This window comes from Phyllostomus discolor, chromosome 8 (genome assembly GCF_004126475.2).
Source record: "Phyllostomus discolor isolate MPI-MPIP mPhyDis1 chromosome 8, mPhyDis1.pri.v3, whole genome shotgun sequence".
In the NCBI taxonomy this organism is placed as follows: Eukaryota; Metazoa; Chordata; class Mammalia; order Chiroptera; family Phyllostomidae; genus Phyllostomus; species Phyllostomus discolor.
Genome location: NC_040910.2, coordinates 97,981,456 through 98,009,453, shown reverse-complemented (window position 1 = coordinate 98,009,453; position 27,998 = coordinate 97,981,456). Strand labels below are relative to the sequence as shown.

The 27,998-nt window shown below is 46.8% G+C and overlaps 1 protein-coding gene across 3 annotated transcripts; it reads right to left on the bottom strand.

Moving 5' to 3' along the window:
* Positions 1-101: 101 nt before the first annotated feature.
* Positions 102-27,840, bottom strand: MMD (monocyte to macrophage differentiation associated). Of its 3 annotated transcripts, XM_028521789.2 has the most exons (7): positions 27,556-27,837; positions 20,091-20,172; positions 16,139-16,299; positions 12,786-12,860; positions 11,044-11,145; positions 9,102-9,171; positions 102-1,983 (listed from the first exon to the last, which is right to left on the bottom strand). In XM_028521789.2, the coding sequence occupies exons 1-7, from the start codon at positions 27,579-27,581 to the stop codon at positions 1,783-1,785; spliced, it is 717 nt and encodes a 238-aa protein (XP_028377590.1). In that variant the 5' UTR covers positions 27,582-27,837; the 3' UTR covers positions 102-1,782. The 3 variants fall into 3 exon arrangements, with proteins under 3 accessions (XP_028377590.1, XP_035889604.1, XP_035889603.1); XM_036033711.1 differs by lacking the exon at positions 11,044-11,145 and having other exon boundaries at positions 27,556-27,840; XM_036033710.1 differs by lacking the exon at positions 12,786-12,860 and having other exon boundaries at positions 27,556-27,840.
* Positions 27,841-27,998: the final 158 nt, after the last annotated feature.

Sequence of the window (27,998 nt, the reverse complement as noted above, 5' to 3'; positions counted from 1 at the left end):
AAAAAAAGAGAAAAGGCCGGTCTATGAATTACAAATGCCAGACCAGCGCAGGCTCTCAGAAATGCACGATCACACTCGCAGTCTAATTTAGAGACGGCGGGACAAATCCAAGTAATAATTTTATTCTAGTCTACAGCCACAGTTTTTTTTACATATATTTTAGTGGTTTTGACAGTGTTACTTCTGAGCAGACTTTAAATGAATCCACAAAAGTTACTATATTAAAAATAAAACACACACAATAAAACACAGGCATCTGGGTGTTCGGAATCATGCAGGTAAGGGTGGTCTGGTTGGTGTTGCTACTGAGCACCTTGCTCACTTAAAAATTCACCGGTAAATATCAGTTCTGTTCCTCACTCCCATGTAATCCACCAAAATGAGAGAGTTCTAAACACACACACACAAAATCAATGAATAAGCCTTAATGTAACATCAAACCAACAATTCCATTGATCAAACCCATTAGAAAATAGTCAATATCAGCACCTGATCTAAAGGCAAGGTTGTCTCGTTTATTAAAACACCAACAGGGGATTAATCAACAGAGCAACTAATAGGTTAATCTTAATATAAGACACTGAGGGAAAACCAAAAATAATGCATTTAAATACCACTCCACTGAGCTAGCAGATAACCCATGGACTACAGGCACATGAGTTTCTATCTGTCAGACAATGCTTTAAATATTCTTCTATCAAAAAAAAAAAAAAAACCCCACAAAACAAAAACAAACAAGGTACACTGAAAGATGGAGAAGAAAGGTAGAAATGTGAATTTATGCATCTAACTCCACGGTTTAAAAATGAGTAACACACTGATCAAACAGAGCTCGGTGACAAGGGTCTGGCACCCAAGCAGCAACACCACCACGTACCACGTGGCTGGACGCTGCCCGGGAGCCTTCGGTGCACGGCCAGCCCGGCACCACGTGACGCAGCCCGAGCCCCGCCCACTGCCGGACCGGCCCTGAAGCAAACACGGCAAAGGCGTAGAGGGAAAGTTGGGTCTTTTGAAAAAGTTAATGATATAAAATACTTTTCCACCATCAGTAAACTACACGAGGTCGAGTCGATGGCCCAAAGCAGCACGAAATTCAGAGTCACAGGTTGGCAGAAAAAGTCTGGAAAACTGCAGGTTTTAAAAATTGGCAATTTCTCCATGGCTAATAAAACTATCAGAAGAGGTATAATGTTTGTTTCTTTGCGGAATGTTGACAGCTCGCTGCAAAAATTCACATGGATGAGGAACTGTGGAGATGTGCGTCAATGGAACACTTTTTTAAAAAGTTACAAAAAACTAAAGTTACTATTTAAAAAATAACCATGTTATGCCAAGATGAAACATGGTAAAAGTAGTGTAACTTCTGTCCATGATTCTTTACACGGCTGATGGGAAAGTGATACTATTTTCTCTTAAAAAAGGAAGCTTCGCTATTGCACTGACTTTGACAACCTGACCTAGTAATTTAGAAAAAATCATGTAGTAAAATCTCTAAAATTAAAATACAAAATTCTGGTTTGTAAACATCAGTTGGCCAAGTCTATCCAGAGTCCTGCACGATAGTGGAATGGAATGAATAGTTAATTTACTACCTTACGTCTTTGCTCTGGAAAGTTCCAGAACACAGCATCTACGCTTTCACAGTAATTATATTCAAACTACATAAAGTCAGTGCAGCCGTCCTCTTCTTCTTTTCCTCCTGTGCAACACTCAGCTCCTACCCCGCTCCCAAGTGCCATCACTGAAATAATACTGGTTTGCAGACCTAGTACAGGTGGGTCACAGATGTCGCATGAAGTCTGTGGGGCTCCGGTAAAGATACTTCCAAATGGCATAGTAATGCACCGCAGCTGCCGTGGCCACGAACAGGTGCCAGATGGCGTGGGCGAAGGGAATGATGCCGTCGCTCTTGAAGAACACAACTCCTAGGCAATAAATTATGCCCCCACAGGCAAGTTCGTGAAGTCCATCGGTGTTATTCTGTCGACAGAGGAAACGGAAAGGTTTTGATGTAGCTCTGAGGTGACAAGGTAAAGAGATCACTGCAGTTTCCCCCAAGCCTCCTAATTTTCTAGACAACAAAGTAGCTTCGCACAGACAGGCTGCCCATCTGTCAATAGGAACTAAACTCAGAAGTCTCTCGTATCTCCACCTGAATTACCCTTTGGGCTGAACACCAGATTTTAAAAAATGAATTTAGAGAGAGAGAGAGAGAAACATTGATTTGCTGACCCACTCAGTTATGCATATTCATTGGCTGATTCCCATGTGCTGTGACTGGGGATCAAACCCACAACCCTGGCGTATGGGGTCGACGCGCTAACCAACTGAGCTATCCGGCCGGGGCTGGACTGAACGTCCTGACGGAACCAAGCAGTGCGGTTACAGGTCCCACAGTCAAGAGCGGCACATGCTGCTCGTCGAGGGCGCGTGCAAGCAGACTGCAATGGCATCCAGACACGGTAGTTCGCTTCAATACAGTGCTACGTTATACAGATACTACAGTCATGTGGATCCTCGGCTTTCATCTGTCCCTTTAAAAGCTTCCTTCCTCCTAGGGCAGGCCCACGTCACTCCGTGCATAACCTCAGCCCAAGTTTTCACTTCCCTCTGTCCCCCTCAAGCCCTGTTCTGCACTGATTGCTTTCTTTTTTTTTTTTTTTTTTTTTTTTTTTTTTTTTTTTAAAGATTTTATTTATTTATTTTTAGGGAGGGAAGGCGGGGGGGCGGTGGAGAGAGAGAGAGAGAGACAGAGACAGAGACATCAATGTGCGGTTGCTGGGGGCCATGGCCTGCAACCCAGGAATGTACCCTGGCTGGGAATCGAACCTGGGACACTTTGGTTCCCAGCCCGCGCTCAATCCACTGAGCTACGCCAGCCAGGGCTGATTGCTTTCTTGAGGCTTTGCCTGCCTGTGGGTTTATGACTTCTTTACGGCTGACACGGGACAGTCATAGCTAGAAGTGGCCTCAGAGATTAGGGATCACGCAGGACAGCATACTTTCTAACCTTCCTGACGTGGCCAGGCCTTTTTGTCTTTGAGCCTGGACTTTTCAGCCTAGCAGGAAGTCAACAGGCATGCGTGCCTTAGCACAAAAAGGAGAGTTTTTAGGCCACTCTTGGTTTTCAAAGACCAAGACCCCTCTCCAAGATTAAACCGGGTTCTGTGAATGAGCAGAGGCAGGGCTGAGGGAGCTGACAAAATGAGTCAGCCGCCTGGATTCCTGGGCACTAGGGACAGAAAGGTCTTGGGTCCTGCAGGGGAGGTGGAAACCTAAGCCAGGCGGTGGCAAGGCCTCAGAGGGGGACAGGTGTGCGGGTGTCCCGGAGGCCTGGGCACTGACAGCTGTGACCTTTTAAGCGCTGGAGCAGGTCCTGTGGCCAGTTTAGCAGGAAGCATGAGTTCTAAGGCGGTGGCCTAGTTGATTGGGCCCCATGGACCTAGGCCAGAGCAACGGCAGCCACAGGTGACCATGACCTAAGCACCCGGTGGGAGGATCCAGGGCCGTGGGTGAGGACCAGTCTTATCTTCGAAATCCATGTTAGGCCCTCGTGATTTTGGTAGGATCGAAAGATGGGAAGGAAGCCAGCCCCAAAAGACCATACCAGAGTTCTCAATAATCTTGGCAAGATGGAACTTCAGCCAGGTTTATTTTGATTTAATACACACACGCATGCACGCACACACACACACCCCATTTCCTGAAAGTTATAAAGCAATTAAGATCCATTAATTATGCAAAATTCTCTGTGTCTGTACATTAGGAGCACTTTTCTAGAGGGTGGTTAAGGCTTTTGTTGGATTCTCAGAGGGGGTGTGACTGGCAAAGGGCAAGACCCACTCGTCTGACATGACCTCCGTATTTGAGAGATGAGAAGAAACGACCAGAGGAGTGAAACGAGCTGAACAAAGTCGCCCAGCTGGTCACGGACCAGGACACCTCACTCTTCCCTTCTGCTGAGCAAGAGACCCAACCAAGTGCGTGGGTGGGTTTTGATATATATTCTGTGAGTAGGTGGCTCCTCCAGATACCACGTTTACCTGACCAGCTTTCCGAGAACCAACACCCAGTGAATCCTAAAACAACACAAAACGTCTCCTTCATGATCAATGTCATCATTGTGTTCCTAGGTACCAGGCACTGTGCGAAGCCCTGAATGTACTTATTCATTTAATCTTCACAACCCTGGATTGGGTACTATTAGTACCCTAACTTTACAGCTGAAAAAAATAAAACGCAAGATGGTTTGCCCAAGGCCATGTAACTTTTAAGTGTCAGAAGCAGGTGTTTCAGTTCCTGAACTTACATTTTGGGAAGGGGGGCGGGGGGTAGTGAGAGGAGAGGAGTCCTTTTAAAAATTGATGATTAATTTACAGTGTGTAGTACATCTAACTTAAGTGAACAGTGTAGGTTTCATAACCTCCTATCAAATTACACAATTATCCCAACCCCTCAGAATGTTGTGGGTTACCCCCATCCAATCCTAGATAGCCCCCATCCACTAGCCATTGTTCTCATTGCTGTTACCACAGACTAAGTCTACCTGCCCTAGAACTTCACGTGGCAGAGTTATACTGTGTGTACGTTTTTGCGTCTGGCTTTTTTTGCTCAGTATGACATCTCTGAGTTTCATGTATGTGCTTATGTGTATCAGTCATTCATTCCTTCCTTTCTACTGCTCAGCATTCCATGTATATATTTAACATAATTTGCTGATCAATTCTTTCCATTTGGGGGCTTATAAATAAAATTAATATTGATAGTAATATCATTTTATAATAGAAATGATTTTATATTAACTATATAACTAATGATAATTATATATTACATATGTTATCTTTTATATTATAAAATGGTGTTATAAAGTTCTTACTTATATTAATAGTATTAATATTATTTTACAGGTCTTTTATAGATATGTTTTTATTTCTGTTGGGTAACGCCTTTTGTGTCCTAAGTATTTAACTTTATAACACACTGCTAGGCAATTTTCTGAGACTTCTGGTGAAGATGGCAAAGTGGCTCTAACATGTTACAGGCCCCCCGACGCTGAGTCAGGGCTCCAGTTGTTTTACATCCCTGCCGGTCAGTATGTGTCGTCAGTCTCTTTAACTGTCCACTCCGCAGGGTGTGCAGTGGTGGCACATCACGGCTTTAATTTTCCCTTCCTTGATGACTAATGGAGCTGGGCACTTTTTCAAAGGCCTGCTGGATACTTGCACATCTTTCTTTATGACGTGTCTATTCAAGTGTTTTACCAATTTTTATAGAAGTGGCTTTTTGTTATTGGAGTGTTTTACATATTCAAGATACACGTCCTTCGTCAGATACATACAGAGAAAGCAAATGGTTTCTCCAGTCTGTAGCTTGGCTGTTCATTTCAAGTTCATCGATCTTTTCTTCTGCAGTACCCAATCTGTTGTTAAACTCCTCCAATAAATTTCTTTCCTAACATATGGTTTTCAGATCTAGAATTTCCATTTGGTTCCTTCTTATAGTTCCCCATCTTCTCTGAGATTCCCCACCTGTTTATTCACTGTTTTAAAGCCCTTGCATGGCACTTTTGACATCTCTGTCGTTTTGGGTCTGTTTCTAATGTCCTGTATCTCCTTCAATTTGTATGTCATGTATGTCTGCTGCTTGCTTCTCTGGTAATATGTGTTTAAATAAGGATGCCAAGTTGTTAAAGAGTGTAGACTTTTTGTCTTCTTTCAAAGAACACGGAGTTTTTGCTCTGCTGGGCAGTGTATTTACTGGGGAACCGACTGTATGCTTTCCACTGTTGTGTAGGGGCTCGGCTATCAGATTCCAGAGCACGCAGTCCTCACTCGGGCGCTGGGGCAGCTCTTCTAGGGTGTGGTCTGCTGACGACCTGAGTTACTCAGCACCATCTCCGCACTCTTGCTGGTGGAACTCTGCAACCTCCCCACAGTAGGCACCCTCCGGAATCCCCACGTATCCCACAGCCTTCCCAGAGCTGCACTCGGCCAGGCCTGCACAGTCCTGCTCTGCACCAATGCCGCTCAGCAGTCAGGCAAGGACTCGCGGAAACCCTGGAGGCTCTTCCCTGTGAAACTCCTCCTCCTCCTCGGTGCCCTGCCCCAAAGTGCAGCCGGCCACACGGCTGAAATGCAATTTCTGTTTCCTCCCTCTGCACTCCCGACTGCTGCTCCGTGGCTCCACGTTTTTTGGTCGCAGATTAGAAAGTGTCCCCAGAGAGACAATGGGGCAATTTGAAGCCCATCTTTTGGGTTTTCTTCCCTCAGAGATCACAGTCCTGCACTGCCTGTATCCAATACCAAAAACTAGTTATTTCGTGTATTTTTCCCAGTTTCATAGATTTTTATGGCAGAAGGGCAGGTCCGAGAGCCAGGATGCTGACCAGAACCGAAGCTCTGCGTCACCGTGAACGCTGCTGCCTGGTTGGTTCTGATGGCTTGTGGGCTGGTCTGGTCTCTGTCCAGATCAACACCTTGATCACAATTTACCTGCACAGTTACCTGCCCCCAAACCTTGTATGCATGTACATACTCAAACACGTACATACACACTCAAGTTCCAAACAAGAAACCATTTTCCATTCTTCAAAGATGCTCATGCACCCCCCACCTGGCTGTGTCCTCTACCTGTGCCACCTGCATCACCCCCACTCTCTCTAGGCCCCCACCTGCCGTTCTGAATCAACTCAGATCGCGCTTCCTCCGGCACATCTGTCCGGTGCTCCCACAGCAACCTGCGCCTCCCCCAGTCAAAGACGCGGCAGAACTTTATTACAACTTCTTAGTTCACAGGAACTGCATTTGTTTGTGAGACAGAATTTGACTAGAGGCACCACTTTAAATAAGTTTGTTACTTCCAGAATGTGTTTTACTACATACGCTGCTTATCTTTAACCTGAAAACATGCAGAAAGAGAGGAAACAAAAAGAGAATAAAAGAAAAACCAGCCTTGGCTGGTGTGGCTCAGTGGACTGAGCACCTGCCTGAGAACCGAAGGGTGGCCGGGTGATTCCCGGTCAGAGCACAAGTCTGGGCTGCGGGCCAGGTCCCCAGTGAGGGGCATGCCGGAGGTAACTACACATTGATGTTTCTCTCCCTCTCTCTCTCCCTTCCCCTCTCTCTCAGAATAAATAAATATTTTTTTAAAAAAGAAAAGCAAAACCAGTCATGAAATAGTCAAGTACATGAATCTTTCAGGAATGCAATACTGTAGAAAACAGTTCTTTAAAAATCAGATTTACTGGGTGACACTGGTTAATAAAATGGTGTAGGTTTCAAGTGTACAATTCTATAATGCATCCTGTGTACAGGGTCCAGCAGAAGTAAGGCCTGCCTGAGTGCGGTTGGTAGGGTAATAACATGGGTGTAATAATTTACAGTTTTAATTTGAACATTTCACTGAAAATGTCATTCGGTGTGCTGGAGTGTGATATTGTTACGTTACAGAATTACACGCTTATGAGATTGTAATAAAAGATTCTGTAATAAAAAGGGGTGTTAGTTGTGCTGGATTCATGCTTGACTCTCAGTTCTGCAGGGGCACGTATGGGGATTATCCTGTTTGATTACAATATTAGTCACCTGCTACCTGCCACTGGTAGAAATGATAGTTAGTGATAAAGACACTGGATAAACCTGCCTTATGACACCCAGAGGGAGTTTACCTAAAGTTCTTCCCCAGCGACTGATCACCTGTCTACACAGACCTCGCTTCTGATGTGGCTTCAGGTGTCCTCAGTCGCCCTTTAACCACACAGCCTTGAAGACAGGTTTCCTCCTTTCGGCCCTTCCCCTCCCCGCCACCTCGCCAATCCCAGTTGCCTTGGCGCTAGTTCAAGCCGCCATAAACCTCATTATCTCGAAGAATACATTTTATGACATTCTCCTAAGATATATCCTCTGAAAAACACACAAGGAAACCGGCAACTCCTAAACCTTTCACAGGTGCTATCACGGCCAGGCCAACAACTACGCACAGTAACACTGCATTGTTACAAGCTGCCTGTGAGCCCAGGAGTGAGTGAAGCTCTGGGAGCGGTTCTGACCACGGCAAGCCGAGAAGAGAGCTCAAACAGAGTGCTCTGTGACCTCCTTAGTGAACACAGTGGCCAGCGCCCAAAACGGGGAGCGAGACACTGGAGTACACACGCGGGAGGCACCAGCTGGGTGAAATCTGAGGCTGTGATGATGTGCTTTTGTTCCAGTTGACAGAGATGCGTAGGTCGCTCAATGGCGGTCGGTTTGAAAGGGAGTTCAGAATGTACGCGTGCGACTGCCCTCTACCGGTGATGCGGCACTTTCACCCATCAAAGGCTCCAAAGGAAATTTTCAGGGCAAAGTTAAAAAAAAAAAAAAAAGCACTTCCCCAGACTAAGAGAAATAATATGACTTATAACAACTGAAAGGAAAAGGTGATGAGATTTCAGAAATATCCAAAGGACCTTTTAAGGTCCTTCCAATTCTTAAGGTTTAAGAAGTCAGTAATTAAGCCCTGGCTAGCGTAGCTCAGTGGATGGAGCGCGGGCTAGGAACCAAAGTGTCCCAGGTTCGATTCCCAGCCAGGGTACATGCCTGGGTTACAGGCCATGACCCCCAGCAACCACACATTGATGTTTCTCTCTCTCTCTCTCTCCCTCCCTCCCTCCTTTCCCTCTCTAAAAATAAATAAAATCTTAAAAAAAAAAAGAAGTCAGTAATTTATATTTTCTCCATTGAAACCAATCTCAGAATGTGCCCTCTCCCAGGGGTTTAGGATGGGGACACTAAGTATTACCCCACTTCACATAACCTCACACCTGACTGGGGCCAAGAGTGGGAGCGAGAGTGGTGTGAACAGAAAGGTTACTCCAAACAAGACAAACACAGACGGTTACCAAATAGAAATAAACACACTTAAATGTATCCTTTCCCCCCAAACTATAGACAGTAGCTAGTACAAGTTTCTGGCTCTTGGAATTTATATGTTTTTTGAGTCTCTAGTTAATGGAGACACAACTTCAGAAAGAAATGCTACCTATATCTACGGACACTTTACAAGTCCCGGTGATTTAAAATGAAGCAAGGTGGGACAGCTAGAATCGTGAAGCCATTCCTTACCATTGATGTCACCACCAAGGCCGGAGAGAACCCCATGGTGAGATAGAAGAAGAGCTCAACCACCTTATACCTGCAGATGGAAACACAGTTAATTGAGTGTGTCTATTCCTATAATGCTCAGACCATTTTCTTATCAGTTTTTCTTTTTTCTTTAAAATACGTAAACGCAACTTTTCCAATTAAATGCATTTTCCCAGTAGGAGACCATCAAGCCTATGAGTGAAACCCACTAGCCGAGTAACAATAAACTAGCATTTCTTTCAGGACTGAAAAGGCATCAGACCCCGGTGCCACCTGGAAACTGTTTTCTGCCACAGCAGTGACTGTTGGGCCCCATCCGTCACGCATTCTCCCTTCCGGTCCCAGAGTGCCTGCCCTCGTCACCACTGCACTCCATCTCGGTAAAAAACTGCGGTCACGAAGGTGGGTAGGGTGCAGCCCGCGGCCTCGTGTGTCAGTGGCAAAGGGAGAGTGGCCTGAGAAACAAAAGGCCCGCCTTTTTGTGTGTCTCTCTATCTGCTCGAAAACTCCAGTGTGTAAGACTCAGCATCACATGAGGCTACAGAATGTCTGAAACTTAAGACATATTGAAATTGCACTTACATTTCTGCCTAATCAAACTAGACCGTAAGTTCCTTGAAGGCAGGAACCCCATTTCTTTATGTGTGGATCTGCGGGGCTGAGAGCAGTACCTGGCACAAGGTAGGTGTTCCCTAATATCGGCCAAACCGATTGGCCAAGTGTGACTCGCCTCTCATTCTTAGTGTTTTATACTCAAAGTCCACCAGGAAGTGATCCTATCAGGGAACCGGGCAAGAACAGGTGTGTAGGTTTGGTTTACGTTAGGAGGCCTGGAACAGGAGAAAAGATAGTGGTCTTAATTTACTTCACTTCCTATTTTATATCCAAGGACATACATTAGGGGGTTCAAGAAGCAAACTGTTTCCTTGGATTTATATATATTGCATAACACCACTCAGAAGTGCTCATTATGGCAACAAAAATGCATTTAAGTAAAATTGCAAAGTTGGAGAGCAGTTAGCAAAAACTACCATTTTCTTCTGAAAAGGAAAAACAATGCCATGCTTTGTGGTAAACGGCAAGTCTGTTCAATTCTGAGAACCACTCTGCCAACCACAGGAGATAAAGAACTTAATAAATGTATCCAGTGACAATGACTCCACGGGTGTGAGTTTCTCCGGTTCAGGCACATGGACTGATGAAAATAGCCGTGGAACAGGAACTAGGACGCTTGGGTCCTAATTGCAGATGAGTCACTAATTAGATGCATGTCCTGAATGTTCCCATTTTTTAAGCATGCAGCTGGAACAGAGGACTCTGAAGATCTCCTCTTGAGCTGAGAGTCTAAGTATATACAAGCTTTCCTTTCGACATTGCTGAACACTTAGAACCATGAGGTACAAAGAATGAGTTTTACAAATGTGCCCCATGGTTCGTATATGAAGTTCAGATGCCCTTCCACACATCCCCCGTCTCAGGGGATCCCAGTTTGGAACACCCTCGAGGTTCCCATCTAGGTAAGTGCTGTGCCAGGCACTTAATATCTATCAGCTTCGATCTTCCTAGGAACCTTGAAAAGCAGTTATTTTTCTCATGTAGTAACTGTCAATCACAGAGGTTAGGGCAGGTCTGCTGATAGGGCCGGTCTTCCTGAGGATGTGACATGCAGTCCGACTGAGTCTGGAATGACTGTCCACCTCGCCCCTCGCCTGCACCATACCGCATGCGTGCCAGCGTGCTCCTCCCCGCAGGGGTCCACCCCCCACCAGCGAATACCCAATGGTTCTGAAGGTTTGCTTAAAACAGTGTATTTTCTATTTATGTATTTCTACTATTTTGAAGTGCAAATAGAAATTGTGATGGAGATAAAATTTAGGCAGTGAATTTGAAAAGCTATCAAAGGTAAATTATGTTCTCTTACTTTTCATGGTAGAGAAATACATAAATGGTTCCTCCAGCTGCCATGAGCCAGATAAACCAACGCATATGAGATGCCAGGGGTCCAAGTTCACGGAGGTTTAACCTAAAAATGTAAACATGACAACAAAGAACAGAAGCGATAAATGAAGGGCATCTGTAGAGCCTGCGTTTCCCCTAGTCCTGACAGTCGGGATAAGAGCAGGAAGAAAAGGCACTCAGCACCCCTGGGGGCATGTGGGCAAGTTGGGTGACATTAAAAACCCAAAGATAAAATTGTCACTTGACCTTGAAGACTTAGACTAGTTCCGATGTGGTTTAAAAACAGAACTTGCTAACAGGAGACAGGCAGAAGCGAGCCCCAGCACACCTGTGAGGCCCGACGTGCCTTGCCGGGCAGGCCGCTGGACAGCCTGTTTGCCATATGATTCCTGACAACGTATTGGAGAGCGGATTACTCACAAAGCTTAGTGAGAACCCTGAACGAGATCCTGAACTGGTGTCACATAACCACAGCAGATACCTGATACACAGATCAAGTGTCTCTGTTTTCCATCTCTCTTCCAAGAGGGAACACGAGAAGAATTAGCCCAACGTGTATTATAGAAGACATTTGATTAGAATTGTACCATGGACTCTTGTGGAGCCTGAACGTTAAAATACTGCAAAGACATTTACACTCATTTTATATTAAGGATATGAGGAAAAAAAACAAATGTGCCGACTGGCTATTACTATAAAATTAATATTTCCAAATGAAAAAAAGTGCCACCTGTTTATCAAACATGATGTGTGAACAAACTGTCTACTCCAAATACTTGATTCCTCAGCCTCCATTTAAAATTTTTATTGAATTACTTTAAATTGAGGTGTAGTTCACAAAAGCCTTCAAGCGTTCTCCCTCCAAGGTAGTGCAGGCTTATAATTTAGTAACAGGTGCTGGAGAGAGATCGCACTTACTTTCCTCCCCAGCAGATAATGAGGTTTCTGCTGCAGGACAGGTGCCATGTTACTCAGAATCTGGAGGCCCGCTCTTTCTAACGACTATGGCCGTTGATGGCATCATACGAATTTCTGAGTGTTTAAAACTGGACCATGTCTTGATAAGGAACACAAATGTTCCTTTAATTACAGGTTTCAAAACAACAAAATATTCCATCTGTTCTCTATCCCGAAAGGGCAGGAAGATCATGGAAACTGACCAGAGTGCTAGATATTTTAAATAGCTAACAAATTTGGCTAGTTCTCTTACTCATACAGCTCAAGAAATGAGCAACGCACCTCAAATATAGTAACTCCTGTGCTGTGAAGTGAACTGAAGACAAACAGTATACATTTCAAAACTGAGCCTGTTTCCCTCACACCTATTTATAGCGCTTCCACTTAAACAATGAGATGTTTAAGATTCTGAACGGCAGCAGAAGTGTGCAGAGACACTGGGGGAGGCAGACATACCATGTTTCAGAAGGGAGGGCGTTACCTAACACACAATTCATAAGTTTCTCTTGAACGACCCAACGCCAGATACGTATTCTGAACAGCAGCGACATCCTCCCTTCAATATCTGCATTCGGACCCAAGTAAGTCAAAACAGGACAAAAATTGCATGGATGTCCGTGCGTTGGGGGGAGAGGGGCTGGGCAGGTGCGTGGAGGCTGGACGCAGGGGCAGGTGGAGGGGAGAAAGTGGGACTGAGGGGTTCTACCAGGAAAGCACCACCATCAGAAAGAGAAAGCTGTGTCTTACCACGGCGCGTAGGAAGCGGCGATGAAGAAGTAGATGACCATCCTGTCACACATGTGGAAACAGTGCTCCACTGTCCTAAGGGGGAGAAAACCACGTTAGGCCACACGGACGGAAAGTCAGACTGAAGCGTGGCTCCGCTACGCCGCACCTTCCCTTCCTGCTCCAGTTTCTCGTGGCACTGGTAACTTGGCCTTGGAGGTCGACAGCTAGTTTTAATAACATGAAGCCATAAGTAAGAGCTCCATATTACTTTTAAGGCTGCACGTGCAAGACACACTCACCGTGTACGACACACAGGGGCCAACCCCACAGTAATCGGGAACTTTTAAGTGGCTAAAACAAACAAAGACACAAAACCTGCCTTTTCGGATGTTTTTCGTTTGTTAAAACCCTACCTAACAGAAAGTGGAATTCTCTGAGGGCAGGTCACCCTCATGCCCGCGTCACAGTGCGGCACAAAGTAGTGCTGCTCAGCGGACACTCCCGGAGTCGCAGTCTTCCGGTCTCTCTAGCATGTCTCTAGAGAAGCTCTTCCTTCAAATATCCCAGTGCAGACAACGCGTTGTCATCCAGGATGTCCACAAACTAATTTAGGAACAGCAAGACCAACAACAAAAAGAGGCATTTGCTACAGGAGGGCGGCCACCTGGATTTCTAAGCAAGCGCCTCCTCCAGAAACTGAAGTCAGGAGTTGTGCCAAGGTCTGGCTCACTGAGCCCCGTTCACAAAGTGGACCAGCCAGAATCCGCCGCTTCCCGAGGTCATTGAAAGGTATGAGTGTGCTGCGTCGTCTCAAACCCGATCTCAGCGTCCACGGGGTAGGAGCTACGATTTGGTGAAGCACCAGTTACTATCTCTTGCCTCCCCCCACGCGCAGTGGCGACCAAATCCTGCCGAGGATGTTTTAGTCACAGTTAGTGTGCGCGAGGGAGTGAGAATAATTTAGCCCACGGGTCTAAAAAGGCAAACGCTACACTGATGCTTCTCAAACCTGACTTGCCTATCAGAATTACTTGGGGAGCTTCTAATATCCAGTCATGGACCCCAGCCCAGAAGATTCTAATTGAAAAGGGCTAGAAAACGGAGTAGAGGATGGAGGGAAGAGGAGAGCTCTTTTCTAAAAAGAAAACTCCTTAAATGACTATGATACCTAGTCAGGTTCGGGCCTTTCTAAGTTTGCCTTCCAGAAGAGCGATGTCCCACTGGGGAGCCACAGGGACCTCCAGAACACACAGCAGCAACGTCCGACTGTGTGGTCGGGGGCACTGCTTCTTCCCTGCAGACAACGCAACCAGAAAACAGCCCAACAACAATAGCCAGCTGGTGTGAATGAATCAAAATTATACCCATTTTTTTGTCAGATCAGCAAAAAATATTTTCGTGTGCTGCAGAATGTTAGCAGTCAGTCTGTGTGCCGTGAGCTGAAAAAGGCTGAAAATCGCTGTTTTAGATTGTTAAGCAGGTCAAGTCGGACCTGAAATTTTATTCAAGAGTCTCCACCCACCTCTGTGACCCTCACTTTCCTCCATATAAAACAAAACAGAAATAAGAACATCTCTACGGTCAAATCTGTGTGAGCATTAAATGAGATCATGTGGCCTACTATGTGTACCCAGCACATAGTAGGTAGTCGGTGAGTGATACTTCCCTTCGCTCTTTTACTTAAATTAAGGCAGAGCATAACCCCACACATGAACTGCGCCCCTGAAACCTAATTTTGTTAACCAGTGTTACCCCGATAAATGCAATAAAAAGGAAAAACAAATCCACACGTGGATTATGATGCTAGCAGTGTCGTTTCAAGGTTCGACAGAGCCCGGTTTCTGTTACGCTTTCTTCTCCAGGCCCTGGCAGGGAGGCCCCGAGTAGTGAAGTGGGCATCTACAACTCTTTATTGATTCAGAAACCGAGACGTCAAAGCCAAGTCAGCTGAGGCGACCACGAGCGCTGGGCCGTGCCAAGGAGATAATGAAGTGTTCTGGCCTCTGGGCTCCGTGACGATGCGTCCTGAGGAGCCGGGGCAGGTACTCCTGATGCTCCCGTGTGAGTGCGCCCCACGGCTCCCTCGTGATTCAGGGCCGTGGTTTTATTTTAAGCCCGGAGAACTGTCACCATGCAGGCAGAGGTGGCAGACTGCATACCATAAGCAATATTGTAAAGGATGGGGGAAAAAAAACAAATAAACAAAAACCTCAGGACTGGGAGTTGGAAGTCCCGGGATGAGCAGATTCTGCTGACATCCCCGACCCGGGCAAGTCCGGCCACATCTCAGAGCCTGTTCCCCCCGGGGTGAACATGAATGGGTTTTGGATTAGGCGATCTCCCGGGACCCATTCAGCTCTAACACTCCACGGCACCCTATGATCCCACATGTGAGGAAACCAGTAATATCTCATGAACCTCAAATCCGGCTCTTAAATAAAGCGTGTCTTTTGACTATTAGATTGTTTGAACAGTTTGGGATATTTTTGGACATCCTGTAAAACAAAAAGGTATGTGCTAACATTATTTTAAGCCACACTAAGTCTGCTCTGAATCCTCCTTTTGTGAGAAGAAATTTGGCCCTCTGGGTTGTGCAGAATCTGTTTCATAAGCAATTAAATGGTGTGCTATTTCCTTTGTACTCCCCTAACTTGCTCCTTCGCTCAGAGCAGGAAAGCTTTTGTGTCCTCCTCATTGAGAGGCTAGGGACCATAGTATTTTTCAAAGTGCCTGACAGTTAACAGCAGCAAAATATGTGAATAGTGTTTGAATAGATACACGGGACCTAACTTGGAAAGCTGAACTTCACATGACTATGAAGCCGGCTGACATGTACCACCTAACACCCCACGGTCCTAGAGTCTTTTGAGATTTTCAGATCATCTTCAAATGCTATCACAACAACCCCGTGAGTCAGGGATTATTATCTTCACTTTAATGAAGAAACTGGGGCTCCGCGGCAGCAGGTGCCTTGCACAAGACTCCAGTGGCAGGGCCGGGACTCGAAGGCAGCTGCTGCCTCCAGGGTCAGCGTACTGGGTTACTAGCCCACGGCTGCCGCACCTGACAGTGTCCTTACGGCACCCGACAGCACGGGCAAACAGGTGTCAGGATTTAACCTGTGCGTTCCAGGGAAGCAGTCCAGTTTTGTAGGCAGTTTCTGAGCAAAGGCCGGCTCTCCTAGAAACACATGGGGGCCCGAAAACTCCGCCCCATCCACAGAAAACTTCCTACATAACAGGAGAGCCCTGTGGTCCGCAAGGCAGGGGACTGTCTCCTCTCTTGCTTCTCATGACCAGAACATGCCAGTACAGGCGGCTACCCTGGGTCGACTATTCCGATCTTCTGAACCAGAGAGCACTCCACTGTACCTTAAGTGGCTCTTTTTCCACGATACGATGTGGAAGACCGTGGAAACGATGAAGAGGGCGCAGAGGCCCATCCCGTAAATCCATGCCGTTATCTTCTCCCAGCAGTCGTCGGACAGCCGGTGGAGAAGGGCGCTGCCCACGATGGCCGGCACGATGAGGAACTGAGGGAGAGGCAGGGAGAGGTCAATACCCTGGCTCCTCCCAACTGAGACTTTTGCTAAAAACACACACCCCGTCGTTTGGCTGCCCCACAGTCTACCCCTTCACCGACTGAAGACACCTCGATGGCGTCTAAGTGCTGGTAATCGCGAATGCAGTCGTTCTAAATAAACACCCACGTGCAGGTTGAAAAGAAAAAAATATATAGGTCTATCAAAAATAATTTTAGAAAGGTGACTTCGAAACAAACGTGTGCCTTTCCCGGGCAGTCACAGGAGGGCCACAGGACAGTCATCTGCACCGGAAACAGGCACTGCTGTTCAGGGCCCAGGAACCGTGCACGACTTGAATTCAAGTCGATTTTATCCGATGACATGTGTCCATAACCTACAGATTATTCTGCTCTAAACACTCTTCATGAAGGAGTAACCTGGTCTCCTTTTCTGGTTCTTGTCTTCAGACTATACACCAGCCACCTTCTTCCCCTCGACAGTCTCACAACATGTAACTTTCAAAGGGAAAAATGAAGCCACAAAAGAGGGGGAATTTATATTGACACAAGAAAATGCCAACAATATGACATTAATAGTAAAACAATGAAAATACATATTCACAAACAACGACACACACAATGAAGAAAGACATCAAAGTGTTAAGTTATTTCTGAGTAGTTTTATCTTTTATACATTTTTCAGTATTTTCTAAGTTTCTTATAATGAGCATGTTTTGATTTTATAAGAAAAAAATTAAGAATTTAGAGTAGATTTTCCTTCAGTAAGAACTAACATTTGTGCTGAGGAGCATGGCCACCATTGGGGGTGGGGAAGATGTGGCTACCAGTTTTAGGGGACCATTTAGTGATAAAAAGCACTTTTCCCTTCTTTTTTTTTCAGTTACTGTTGTACTAATTTCCTCCCCTCCATCCAGCACCCCTCCTCCCTCAGGTAATCCCCACACTATTGTTCATGTCCATGGGTCATGTGTAGGTTCTTTGGCTACTCCATTTCCTACACTGTACTTTATATCCCCATGGCTATTCTGTAACTGCTTATTTGTACTTCTTAAACCCCTCACCTCTTCACCCATCCCCCCACACCCCCCTCCCATCTGGCAACCATCAAAATGCTCTCTGTATCTGTGATTCTGTCTCTGTTCTTCTTTGCTTAGTTTGTTTTTAGATTCAACTGTTGTTAGATATGTATTTGTTGCCATTTAGTCGTTCGTAGTTTTGATCTTCTTTTTCTTAAATAAGACCGTTCAACATTTCACATAACAATGGTTTGGTGATGATGAACTCCTTTAGTTTTTCCTTGTCTGGGAAGCTCTTTATCTGCCCTTTGGTTTTAAATGATCTTGGCTGTAGGTCCCTGCTTTTCATGACATTGAATATTTCTTGCCAATTCCTTCTACCCATTAAACTTTCTTTTGAGAAATCAGCTGACAGTCTTATGGGAACTGCCGTGTAGGTGACTACTTTTCTCTTGCTGCTTTTAAGTCTCTTTTTATATTGAACCGTTGGCATTTTAATTACAATGTGTCTTGGAGTGGCCTCTTTGCATCCATCTTGTTTGGGATTCTCTGTGCTTCCTGGACTTGCATGTCTATTTCCTTCACTAAATTAGGGAAGTTTTTTTCATTATTTTTTCAAATAGATTTGCAATTTCTTGCTCTTTCTCTTCTTCTGACACCCCTATGATGCAAATGTTGGGTCACTTGAAGTTATACCAGAAGCTGCCTACACTATCCTCGTTTTTTTGGATATATTTTTCTTCTTGTTGTTCTGATTGGTTGTTTTTGCTACCTTAAGTTCCAAATCATTGATTTGATTCTTGGCTTCATCCACTCTACCGTTGTTTCCCTGTAAATTGTTTTTTATTTCAATTAGTATGTGCTTCGCTTCTGACTGGATCTTCTTTATGCTTTTGAGGTCCTCACTAAGTTCCTTGAGCATCCTTATAACCAGTGTTTTAGAATCTGCATCTGGTAGATTGTTTATCTCCATTTCGTTTAGTTCTTTTTCTGGAGTTTTGATCTGTTCTTTCATTTGGGTCATATTTCTTTGTCTCGTCATTTTGGCAGCCTCCCTGTGTCTGTTTCTATGTATTAAGTAGACCTGCTTTGACTCCCTGTCTTGGTAGCATGGCCTAATGTAGTAGGTGTCCTATAGAGTTCAGTGGCACAGACTTTCCTATCACCCAAGCTGGGTACTCAAGGTACACCCTTCATGAGGGCTGAGTATACCCTTCTTTTGTAGTTGAGCCTTGATTACTGTTGGCAAGTCAATGGGAAGGATTTACCCAGGCCGATCAGCTGCAAGGACTGGCTGTGACCACTGACCACCAACCCCTGGTGTCTGTGGAGGATCAGCTGTGCAGGGGCAGAGTGGTGGTGCTCTGACATGGTCTATAGATGTCCACTGGGTGCACAGGCTCTGGGATTTCCTGGGTGGTGCAGGCCAAGGTCAGTCCCCACCTATGTTTTGCCTGGGACCACTCTGCCTGAGCTATAAAGCAATCTGAGATGGCTGCTACTTGTGTTGGGCTTGGAGATTCCCAGGAGAAGCCAAGATATGAATCTAGGCTGGTTGCTCCTAGTGCCAGGCCTGTGGCCCCTTAACAAGAGGTATGGGGGCTGGGGGTTCACTGAGGCTGGCTGTTGCTTATTTTAGAGGATTTAGGAAGTTGTGAAGCGTGAGCCAAGGCCAGCCATTCACATGGAAAAGCAGCTTGGGTAGGAAGGAGTCTTTGGGGATCTCCAGGGTGGGACAAACAGTGTTAACCAGGTTGATGGAGTCTCATATATGATACCAGCCTGACAGCTCTGTGGCTTTATGGGGGGAGGGTTCAGAAAAAGGACAATGGTCCATCTTTCTGTCTGGGAGAAGGCTGTCCCCCAGCTCTTGCCTTGATGCCAGATACTTCACTTTCTCCCAGAATGCCACTGGTTTCTCTCAAGCTGCTACCCCAGTGCTAGAGCTCATAGGGAGAGTGTCTGAATAAGTCTGTGTGTGGGTTCTTTAAGAGGAACTGCTTGGGACTCCAGGAGTTTCTTCCACTGGCTTAATCCCTAATGGTTTTTGTAGCCAGAAATTATGGGGGCTTATTTTTCTGGCACTGAAACCCTGGGCTGGGGGACATGATGTGGGTCTGGGACTCCTCACAAGATATCCCTCCCGAATTTTTATCCACCACACGTGGATGTGGGACCAGCCTGTTCTGCATCTCCACCCTCTTACCAGCCTGAATGGATGTGGTCTCTTTAATTCCACAGTTGTCAGGCTTCCATTCAACTCAGTATCTTATAGTTCTGAGTGATGGTTGTTCTGTATTTTAACTGTGATTTTCATGTGGTTGTGAGAGGAGGTGAGCCATGTTGACCTGTGCCGCCATCTTGACTGGAAGTCCCAAAAGTCCCTTTTTCAACAAATCCTGAGCTCTCCTTGTTACATAGACATAGCTGACTGTCTTAAAAAGGCAATTCATTTCATCCCAGGGTGAGGGTCTTCACAAACAGATTTATTTTGTTTTCCTATGACTAGAGGACATGGTGATATTCATTTTAAAGATCTCGTCAGAGAAAGCAAGTCCAGGATGAACAGAGTTAACTGTAGGTCAGAGCAGTGGACATGCCCACACAGTGTCTGGCGGCACGACCCAGCACTGCTACTCTGGTAGGTTAGGTCACAGACATGGGTAAATCTACCTAACCTGGTGAAGGCTTCCAGAGATGATGGCTCCTTCCTCCCTGCAAAGCCTTTTGGGAAGAAGGGAAAAGGCAGAAAATGCATACTCACTGCGTGTGTGTAACAGTTAGCAGCATGTTCGTAACAAGTTGGTTTGTAGCGGCCATTGGCTGGGGCCCGGTGGTTCATGAACCTGCAGAAACAAAAAGACAGCATGTGAGAACAGCTCACCGCATGTCAAGAACAGTGGGTGGGCTCCCCGGGGTTGTTTTGCCTCTTCTAAGTGAAGAGGTGACTGCTGGGAACACCTAGTGAGGGCAATAGAACCAAAGCCACTAAACAGGTGTAAACTGAGCCCACAGCCATGATCTGAAAGTAAATGCCCTAGTTTATTCTTTCAGTTCATTCAAAAGAAAAATCTACCAACGCAAGGCAAACAGACACCATATCCACCCCTTCAACTGATACCCACCCCCCTCCCCACACACACAGCATAACCATATCTGAACTCTTAACAGAAAACAAATGAAGGGAATTTTTATAAACTTTACAAATTCCAATAATTGCCATTAAATGAAAAGGGTTATAATGCATTTGAAAGGTTTCTATTTTCTCTCCCAAAATTCACAAGGCTTTATATGTACAGATCTTTAAACCCTACATCCCACAATTAGCCAGCCCATCCAACTAGTTTCACTCTGTTGTACTATCTGCTTTCGGCATCCGACAGCTTAAATAAATGATACCTGGCTGCCCCTAGGCCACCTAAATGAGAGGTACATTTTCACCACATCCTTCCTGAATTAAAAGAGTTGGCTTCAAAACCCAAGTATATGATTAGCAGCTGACACTTTGACTATAACATTCAAATACACACACAAATACATGTTTTTATACACATGAGATACACACATTTGTGTGTATCTAAATATCAGAAGCTCTGACACAGGTGGGCACATACCCAGGTTCCATACTTCCCTTTGGGCTGACTCTGTGGCAGTCGGCAACACGGTGAAAAGCGTGAATGCCACAGAACCTGGAGAGACTGACAGCATTCTTCCATTTCAGTGTGTGGCTGAGGGTCCCCCAGCCCACCCACAACCATGCCACATGTCACGAGGGATTCTGGTTTAGTCTGCCTTCTCTGGCAAAAGGGAGATGCAAACTCAGTAACAGAAACAAGTAGCTGCCTGAAACAGACGCAGAGAAGCAAACGGAGGGGAAGGGGCCTGGGCAGCCTTCAGGTGTCAGCGGCCCCGCTGCATTCCCGCGCCCCAGCCTGCGAGATGTCAGGACAGGCTTTGCACCATCAATTATCCTTCCGCTGGAGCCACTTTCAGGTGGGGGAAGGGCAGGTTTGGCTTTTTGCCACTAGGGGTTCTAACTAGTCACACCTTATTCACGAACACACTGAGAAGTGGTACCAGGCTGGAGCACATGGCAGAGCCAGGTGGCCAGAAACAGGCTAAACCACATGGTCAAGCCGTTCTAAACAGTGTCCAGTTTACGAAGACAAGATCAGCACTTTCTCCTTGAATTAGGAGGAAACGTTATTCCTAGAGCAAATAAATGAAAATAAAATGGCAGTCCCAACTGACCCCATCCAGAGTTCAAAAGGAAAATCCATTGGGGAGTCGATGAGGGAGCGCAAAGGACCAGCAACAGGTAGCTCACCTGTGTGTAACTGCGCAGATGACCTTATTGAGTGGAACTGACCAGATGGCCCGAGGACTGCTTACGAGAAACACGCAGTTAAAGCCTTCAGAATTTATCCCAGCTATTCTCCCACATAAATAAATCTTTCTCCCCTGATAATCCCTTAAATAATTTTACTAATTTCCTAAGGGATGAGAGTGTTGCTATACAGCTCTTATTAGTAAAAAAAAATAATGACACTCTTGGGAAGAACGCTTTAAACGCGTCCCAAGCATTCAAGGATCTGTCACATCATTACCCTGAGACCTAACAACAGAGCTCTGAGCAGCACACCCCATGAGGGATTTTAAAGGGCAAAGAGCAAAGTTCCAGGATGGCAGAGGCCAGAGTAAAATTGAGAGCGCTCTGTGCAGTAAGGTTTGTCTACCCACCACCAGGCTGCAGACGAAAATAGCAATTTATATCTCTGGCAGCCCAACCTAAAAATAGTCGGACCATTACACAGCAACAAGGATAGACTTTCACATTTTCTCCTAAAAGCAAAGAAGCTGGGTGGCCATGTTTGTTACAGCTTAGTCCCTGCCCACCTGGAACCACTCAGGTTAAAAATAAACTCAGAAGTTGTGGAGAAAAACGTCCCACCCATGGTGACTTCAGGTAGTTTCTGTGAAGGGCAGAGCCAAAGCTGGGCAACAGGGGCAGGTGAGAGCAACTACGCTAACAGCAGATCCCCGTGTGGGGCCAGTGGGATAGAGAGCTGTTGTTGGGAAATGCACAGTGCAATTTTCCCATTTCTCCCTGATCTGTCAGGCAGCTGTCTAGCCTGCTGAAGAAATCACTCCTGAGACCTGCATGATGTAAAATGGAAATCAGCTCCCCCACACTGAGCCTATTCTCTTTCCCCCACAAAAGAATACGGTTCTCAAATGTTATGGAAAGCAGCACCCACTTATGCAAGGCCCCTCTGTTGCAGGCAGTGTAACCCTAATGGCCACCCAGCACTAGACTCCAGTATCCAGCAGGCTTTGGAGGGTTTGAAGGGTTGGAGGGTGTTAGTCCTGGATACGGAAACCACACTCAATAAAGCTATTGTTTAGGCAGGGGTTTTTCATTCATTCCCTCTTTGTCTTTCAACATACTCACTTGCTTCCCCCTTGCCCAGTGTCCTTAGGCCTACACTGCCTTCCTACCCCCAAGACTGAATCTCAAAACTGGGGGGAGAAAGAACAGATAGGGCCCTTGGGACACTCCTTAGCATGCTTTAAATTTAGTCCAAAGGCTGTGCCTGCTGAAGGTAGACGGATCTGCACCCCACCAGCAGATCTCAGAGGCCTGAGATCCAGTCCCGGAAACTGCCCTGGATTCCTGGACCGTGTTCCTTATTCCCCAACTGCCAGTGCTGCCAACATGTACCTTCCAAACATATTTCACACCAGTCCACCTCTCTACAGTCCCACAGATCCAACCTAAAATCGAGACACGGACATCTCTGGGCTATACAAATACAAATGCTCTCGCTTGCTCTCCCTGCTTATCCCCATACAGACTCTCCTCTTTCTGCAGCAGCTGCAATCCTCTGTTGAAACCAGATCACATCACACACCCTACTTTAACCTAAAGCCTGCCTCTGACTTCTCAAAGTGGTCCCTGAGTGGTCCACAGGCCCAGAGGGGTCCCCAGCTCTCACTTCCTCCCCAGTCTCAGAGTCCTGCCTTCCTTACTCCGCACCCTCCAGCCACACCACCTGTCTGCTCCTCAAACCACCAAGGCCATGTCTGCTTCAGGACGTCTGCATGTGCTGTGCATTTCTGCCTAGAACATTCTTTGGAAAGCTCAGCTCTCCTCCCTTTTCAAGGTCAGCTCAAATGTCACCTCCTCGGGTTTTCCTCGCCACCCTACCTAAAGTGTCACTTCAGCCCTCTCCCATCACCGTATTCAGTAAGATTTTTTCAAACTTGTTTTTTTTTTTCATTTCCTCTTTCCCCACTGTAATGTGAATTCCATGACGGCCATCTGCTCCACCATTTCATTTCTGATCCCAAGCACAATGCCCAGTTTATTGCTGAAGCTTAATAAACAGGCGCTGAATGAATGAACAGAAAGACAGACATTGTGGCCTAACTATCTTATCTTAACCGAGAGATACCCCACTGTTATTGGGTTCACTGGGCATGCAACAGGCTCTGCACATAACAAAGAGAAACAGACTATCTTAGAGCCAAAAGAACTCAATCTTGCGTAAAGAAAATTCTTAAAGGCCCAGACCATGGACGTTCTAAAGGCTTCTTCAACCTCACTTGAAAAACAGGGCAACAATAAACTAATCCCTGCACGTAATAAATTATTAGTTCCCCTTTATAAAGTGAGCATATTGCCAGAGGTAACAGTGGTGGGGGACATTTAATTATTAAATAAGGGAGAAGGGTTTGGTTTTTTTAAAAGATTTTATTTATTTATTTTTAGAGAGGGAAGGGAGGGAGAAAGAGAGACAGACAGAAACATCAATGTGCAGTTGCTGGGGGCCAGGGCCTGCAACCCAGGCATGTGACCTGACTGGGAATCAAACCTGCGATGCTTTGGTTCGCAGCCCGTGCTCAATCCACTGAGCTATGCCAGCCAGGGTGGGAGAAGGGGTTTTTAAGAACATGACCCCATGCCCACGATTCAGTGGGTTTACAGTTGTTCTGAGAACAGGTACAAAGAAGACAACAGGCAGTCCTGGAACACTTCCTCCTGCTTCAGGATAAGATGTTCCACCTCCTGTTCAATCTGAATGGTCACAGGGCTGGGCCTGAGGAAAGGAGGGCCCGCTCCTTGGATGTGAGGTTGCAAGGCTGGGGAAACGAGGAGGCACCAACAAGACAGGGCAGAAGCTGCCGGGGGTCCTCGGCCTCTGCACCGTGCACACAGATGTTGCAGTGTGCGCAGGGAGACAGAAGGAGGTGAGCCGGCAGCATGGGTGACAAAAGGCGCAAGAAACGGAACCTTTGGGTCTGCCCTTCCCTGGCTGAGTAACCAGGGCAAGTTCCCTTTTATTCTTGGGCCCTCTCTGTTTTTTTGGTAAATGGGTATAAAGTTTGTCTTCCAGGGTTACAGCTGAGGATTAGATGAGTGCTATACAGGGGTGGGCAAAAGTAGGTTTACAGTTGTTCGTATTGAAAAAGACATGCAGGCGGTAATTATTACGACAGCTTTATCAACTCGAAACAATGTCACAACTGTAAACCCTCTTTTGCTCACCCCTGTACACAAATACCCACTACCTGGGCAAAGGTTGGCACTCAACGTTAGCAGTTATTCTAATCAGCCAGATGCTGTGAAAAGGAGACAAGGACTGGGGGCGGGGAGGGGAAGGGAGGGCAGAAACGTAGAAGGGATAAAGGAAAAATAAGATAATACGCTGGGCCCCAGTGGAATTTTTCATATCCTAAGCTCTTTTAAGAAGCCCTGCGTGCATAAAGCCCCCCACTCAGGACAGCGGGCTAAGTCCTCACAGCCTTGCTCCACGGCAATGACAGAATGCTGCCGGCTGACCCAACGCTACGAGGACCGCCAAGTGTCCATTATGAACAAACCAGCAGAGTGTTCGGGTTTTCTTGTAATTTGGGCAAAACCACAAACTATGGCCTGATGAAATGTGTTTGCTGCAATCAAATGCTCTTCAACAGGGAGTCCTGATAAAAGCTATCAGAAGGCGCACACGCGTTAAAGACAGTGCCTGCCTTCCCTCTGTTCCACTGTAATTTACCTACTTGCTACTGCCCGGAAGGCTCAAAAGACATATAACGAGCACGGCTTCACATGTTGAGAAAACAGTACTCCTAACATTTCAGTGTGTGGACCACAAAAACCAGGACCTTTTCATAGTATTACTTTTTCCTCTCAGGCTTCATTTCTAAGTTCAAATTGACCCTTAGAAATAGTCTTTCCAGTCTAGTCTAGGATACAAAACCAAAAAACTATGGGATGACTCAGTCTTCAGAGAAAATCAGGGTAGGTCTAGATGTCATCTAGAAAATAACTATTAAATAGCCATGGATATTGTGCAGCCACTGGGAAAATTACAAAGTCTATGCCACAGCAGAAGAAAATACCTCTATTTTTTTTCATTTTTAAATGAATAGAGTAGAGCGTAAAATCACATTACAACTGTAATGGGTTAAGGTCCAGCAAAAAAACATATTTCAATCAGGTGAGACAGTAGGATCCTAAATGAAGTGTTGTTTTTTTTTTCATTTCTTTAACACTGTTTTAATGTTTGTGCAATGAAGAGTGAAACAAGGTCTTTTCTTCCTAGAGTATAATTCAAAGGATAGGAAAGAAATACAAACTCTTAATCAAATAAGGAAGGGTAATTTCACGGAATACTGCCCCTGTTCTCTGAAAACAGGAAGAGCACAAACATGCAGACATAAAACCAAATCAAACAAACCACATGCACAGGGCTCTGCCAATCATGCCTGAGCGCCTGTTCCGTTCTCCCTCCGAACCCCCCCCCGCCCCCAGTCTTCATTCCTGCCTTCGTGGTCTAAAGCCAGAAGAGCATTGTGGCTCCTTTTCGCCTTTAGACACACTGATATGATGTTCCCAGTGGGGGAACAGTGCCAGGCATTCAACGCCTTGAGTGATATTCAGAAGTTAATCCAAGTCTTCAAACTGATCGCCCTTCTCATGGCAGACTCCACCACAACTCTTCCTCTGCATTTTTGGCTCCTTTAGCCTTTGGGACTTGGAGGGGGGAGGAATAAAATAAACACAATGGGTGAGTGGGCATTGAGGGATTAGGAAATCGGGAAGAAGACCAATGCACTTTAAATATTTAAAATAGAAGGCCATGGCTGCATAGTCAACAATAATCTCCTCAGAAGACTGCGTGCATTCCTTTTCTTCTCTCCAATTCCCCCTGTCTCTGCACGCTTAGCTAGCTTCTAGCTGGATGGTGAGGTCTGGGAATGGGAACAGCTGCCGGATTCAGACAAAGAGATGGAGAGTTACCACAAACACAGGGGAGGTGAACTTTCACCTACTTAAACGAAGAAGAATTAGAAAAAAAGCTCAGCGCTTCCTCTCTGAACCTTGGGCCAGCCTCCATCAGCGGCTGAGACCCGGCGTCAGGGTTAAGGCCACAGGGTGCCTCCCGGGCTGGCGTTCTCACGGTCTCTCCAGTCAATGAGCAGCCTGCCATCCTTCCGGTGGCGCCTTCTCGTTTCCTAACACAGGCACCCCAACAGCAGATCGTACCACCCAAATGCTAAGTTGGCCCTTCGCAACGCCCAAAATAGCACCGCCCTGGGGTGCTAAATAACCCTAAGAACCCTTAAGGCCTGGACGTGGCCAGGCAAGCTAAATCTGTGAAGTGTGCCTCAGTTTCCCTGTTGCCAGGGCCCTTTAGAGACAAAGCACAAAAACACCCAACATCTCAGCTTTACCACAGATCGTGCTGCAGGGCGCAGCAACGATCCGGCCCTGCTTCTTCCAGCACCGGGGGCCCCCCACGCTGTGGATAAAGGGGTGGCAGCCAAAGCCAGGGTCTGAGGACTCGGGCCGCACCTGCGGCTGGGATTCGGGTCTAGGAACAAGCAAGAGTCCCGCCTGGACGGGGATCCGGTGGTTAAATCGGGTGAGCATTGGGATCCCCCGGGAGGAGGGCAGGCTCTGGGTCCGGGATCTGGAAATCCGAGGACTGTAGCTCGAGAGGGGCGGACCAGGGTCTGGCACCAAATCTCGGTCCTCCGAAAGAGGGGGTCGCCCAGGAACTGCAGGGGCAGGGGATCCCCCGGGAGCTGGTCTCCCGCCAAGGCGCGGGATCCACGGGGGGATGGATCCAGGTGAGGAGCCGAGACCCACACACACGGGAGGAGGTAGAATCTGGGACCCGCTCCTAGTACAGACGGTGGTTTGGGGGCTCCATCCCTCTCACCGCTGGAATCGATTCTTGAACCGCATTGATCCTCAGCTCCTCCTCGCGGGCCGGGAGCTCCGTCTCGTCAGCGCCGGCGGCCGGGCGCGGGGCCCTCATGGGCTTGGGCTGCTCTGGAGGCCGCCCGGGTGCCCGGCGGACCGCTTGGCAGGGCAGGGCCGGAGTGGGCCAGGCCGGTGGTCGGGATAGGGCCAGGGCCAGACCGGGCGGCTGGGGGCGGGAGGGAGGCCGCTTAAACGGCGGCACCTCCCGCCTCCTGCCTCCCGCCTCCCGGCTTCTCCGCCCACAGCACCCATGCCCCGCCCCGGAGCCGGGCTCCATCCCCCGATGGCTCCGCCCATCTGCGTGTATCCTCAGCTGTCAGCGCGTCACCACACTGGACAGCCAATCAGAACAACGAGCGGCGCAGTGGCAAAGCTGCCATTCATTTCTGCGCTGCCCGG

Excerpts from the sequence above, each read along its gene's own strand:
- MMD (XM_028521789.2), bottom strand. The coding sequence starts at position 27,581 with ATGCGGTTCAAGAATCGATTCCAGCG. Across the intron at positions 20,173-27,555 it reads TTCAAGAATCGATTCCAGCG|GTTCATGAACCACCGGGCCC; the intron begins GTGAGAGGGATG and ends TTGTTTCTGCAG. Across the intron at positions 1,984-9,101 it reads CCTTGGTGGTGACATCAATG|AATAACACCGATGGACTTCA; the intron begins GTAAGGAATGGC and ends CTCTGTCGACAG.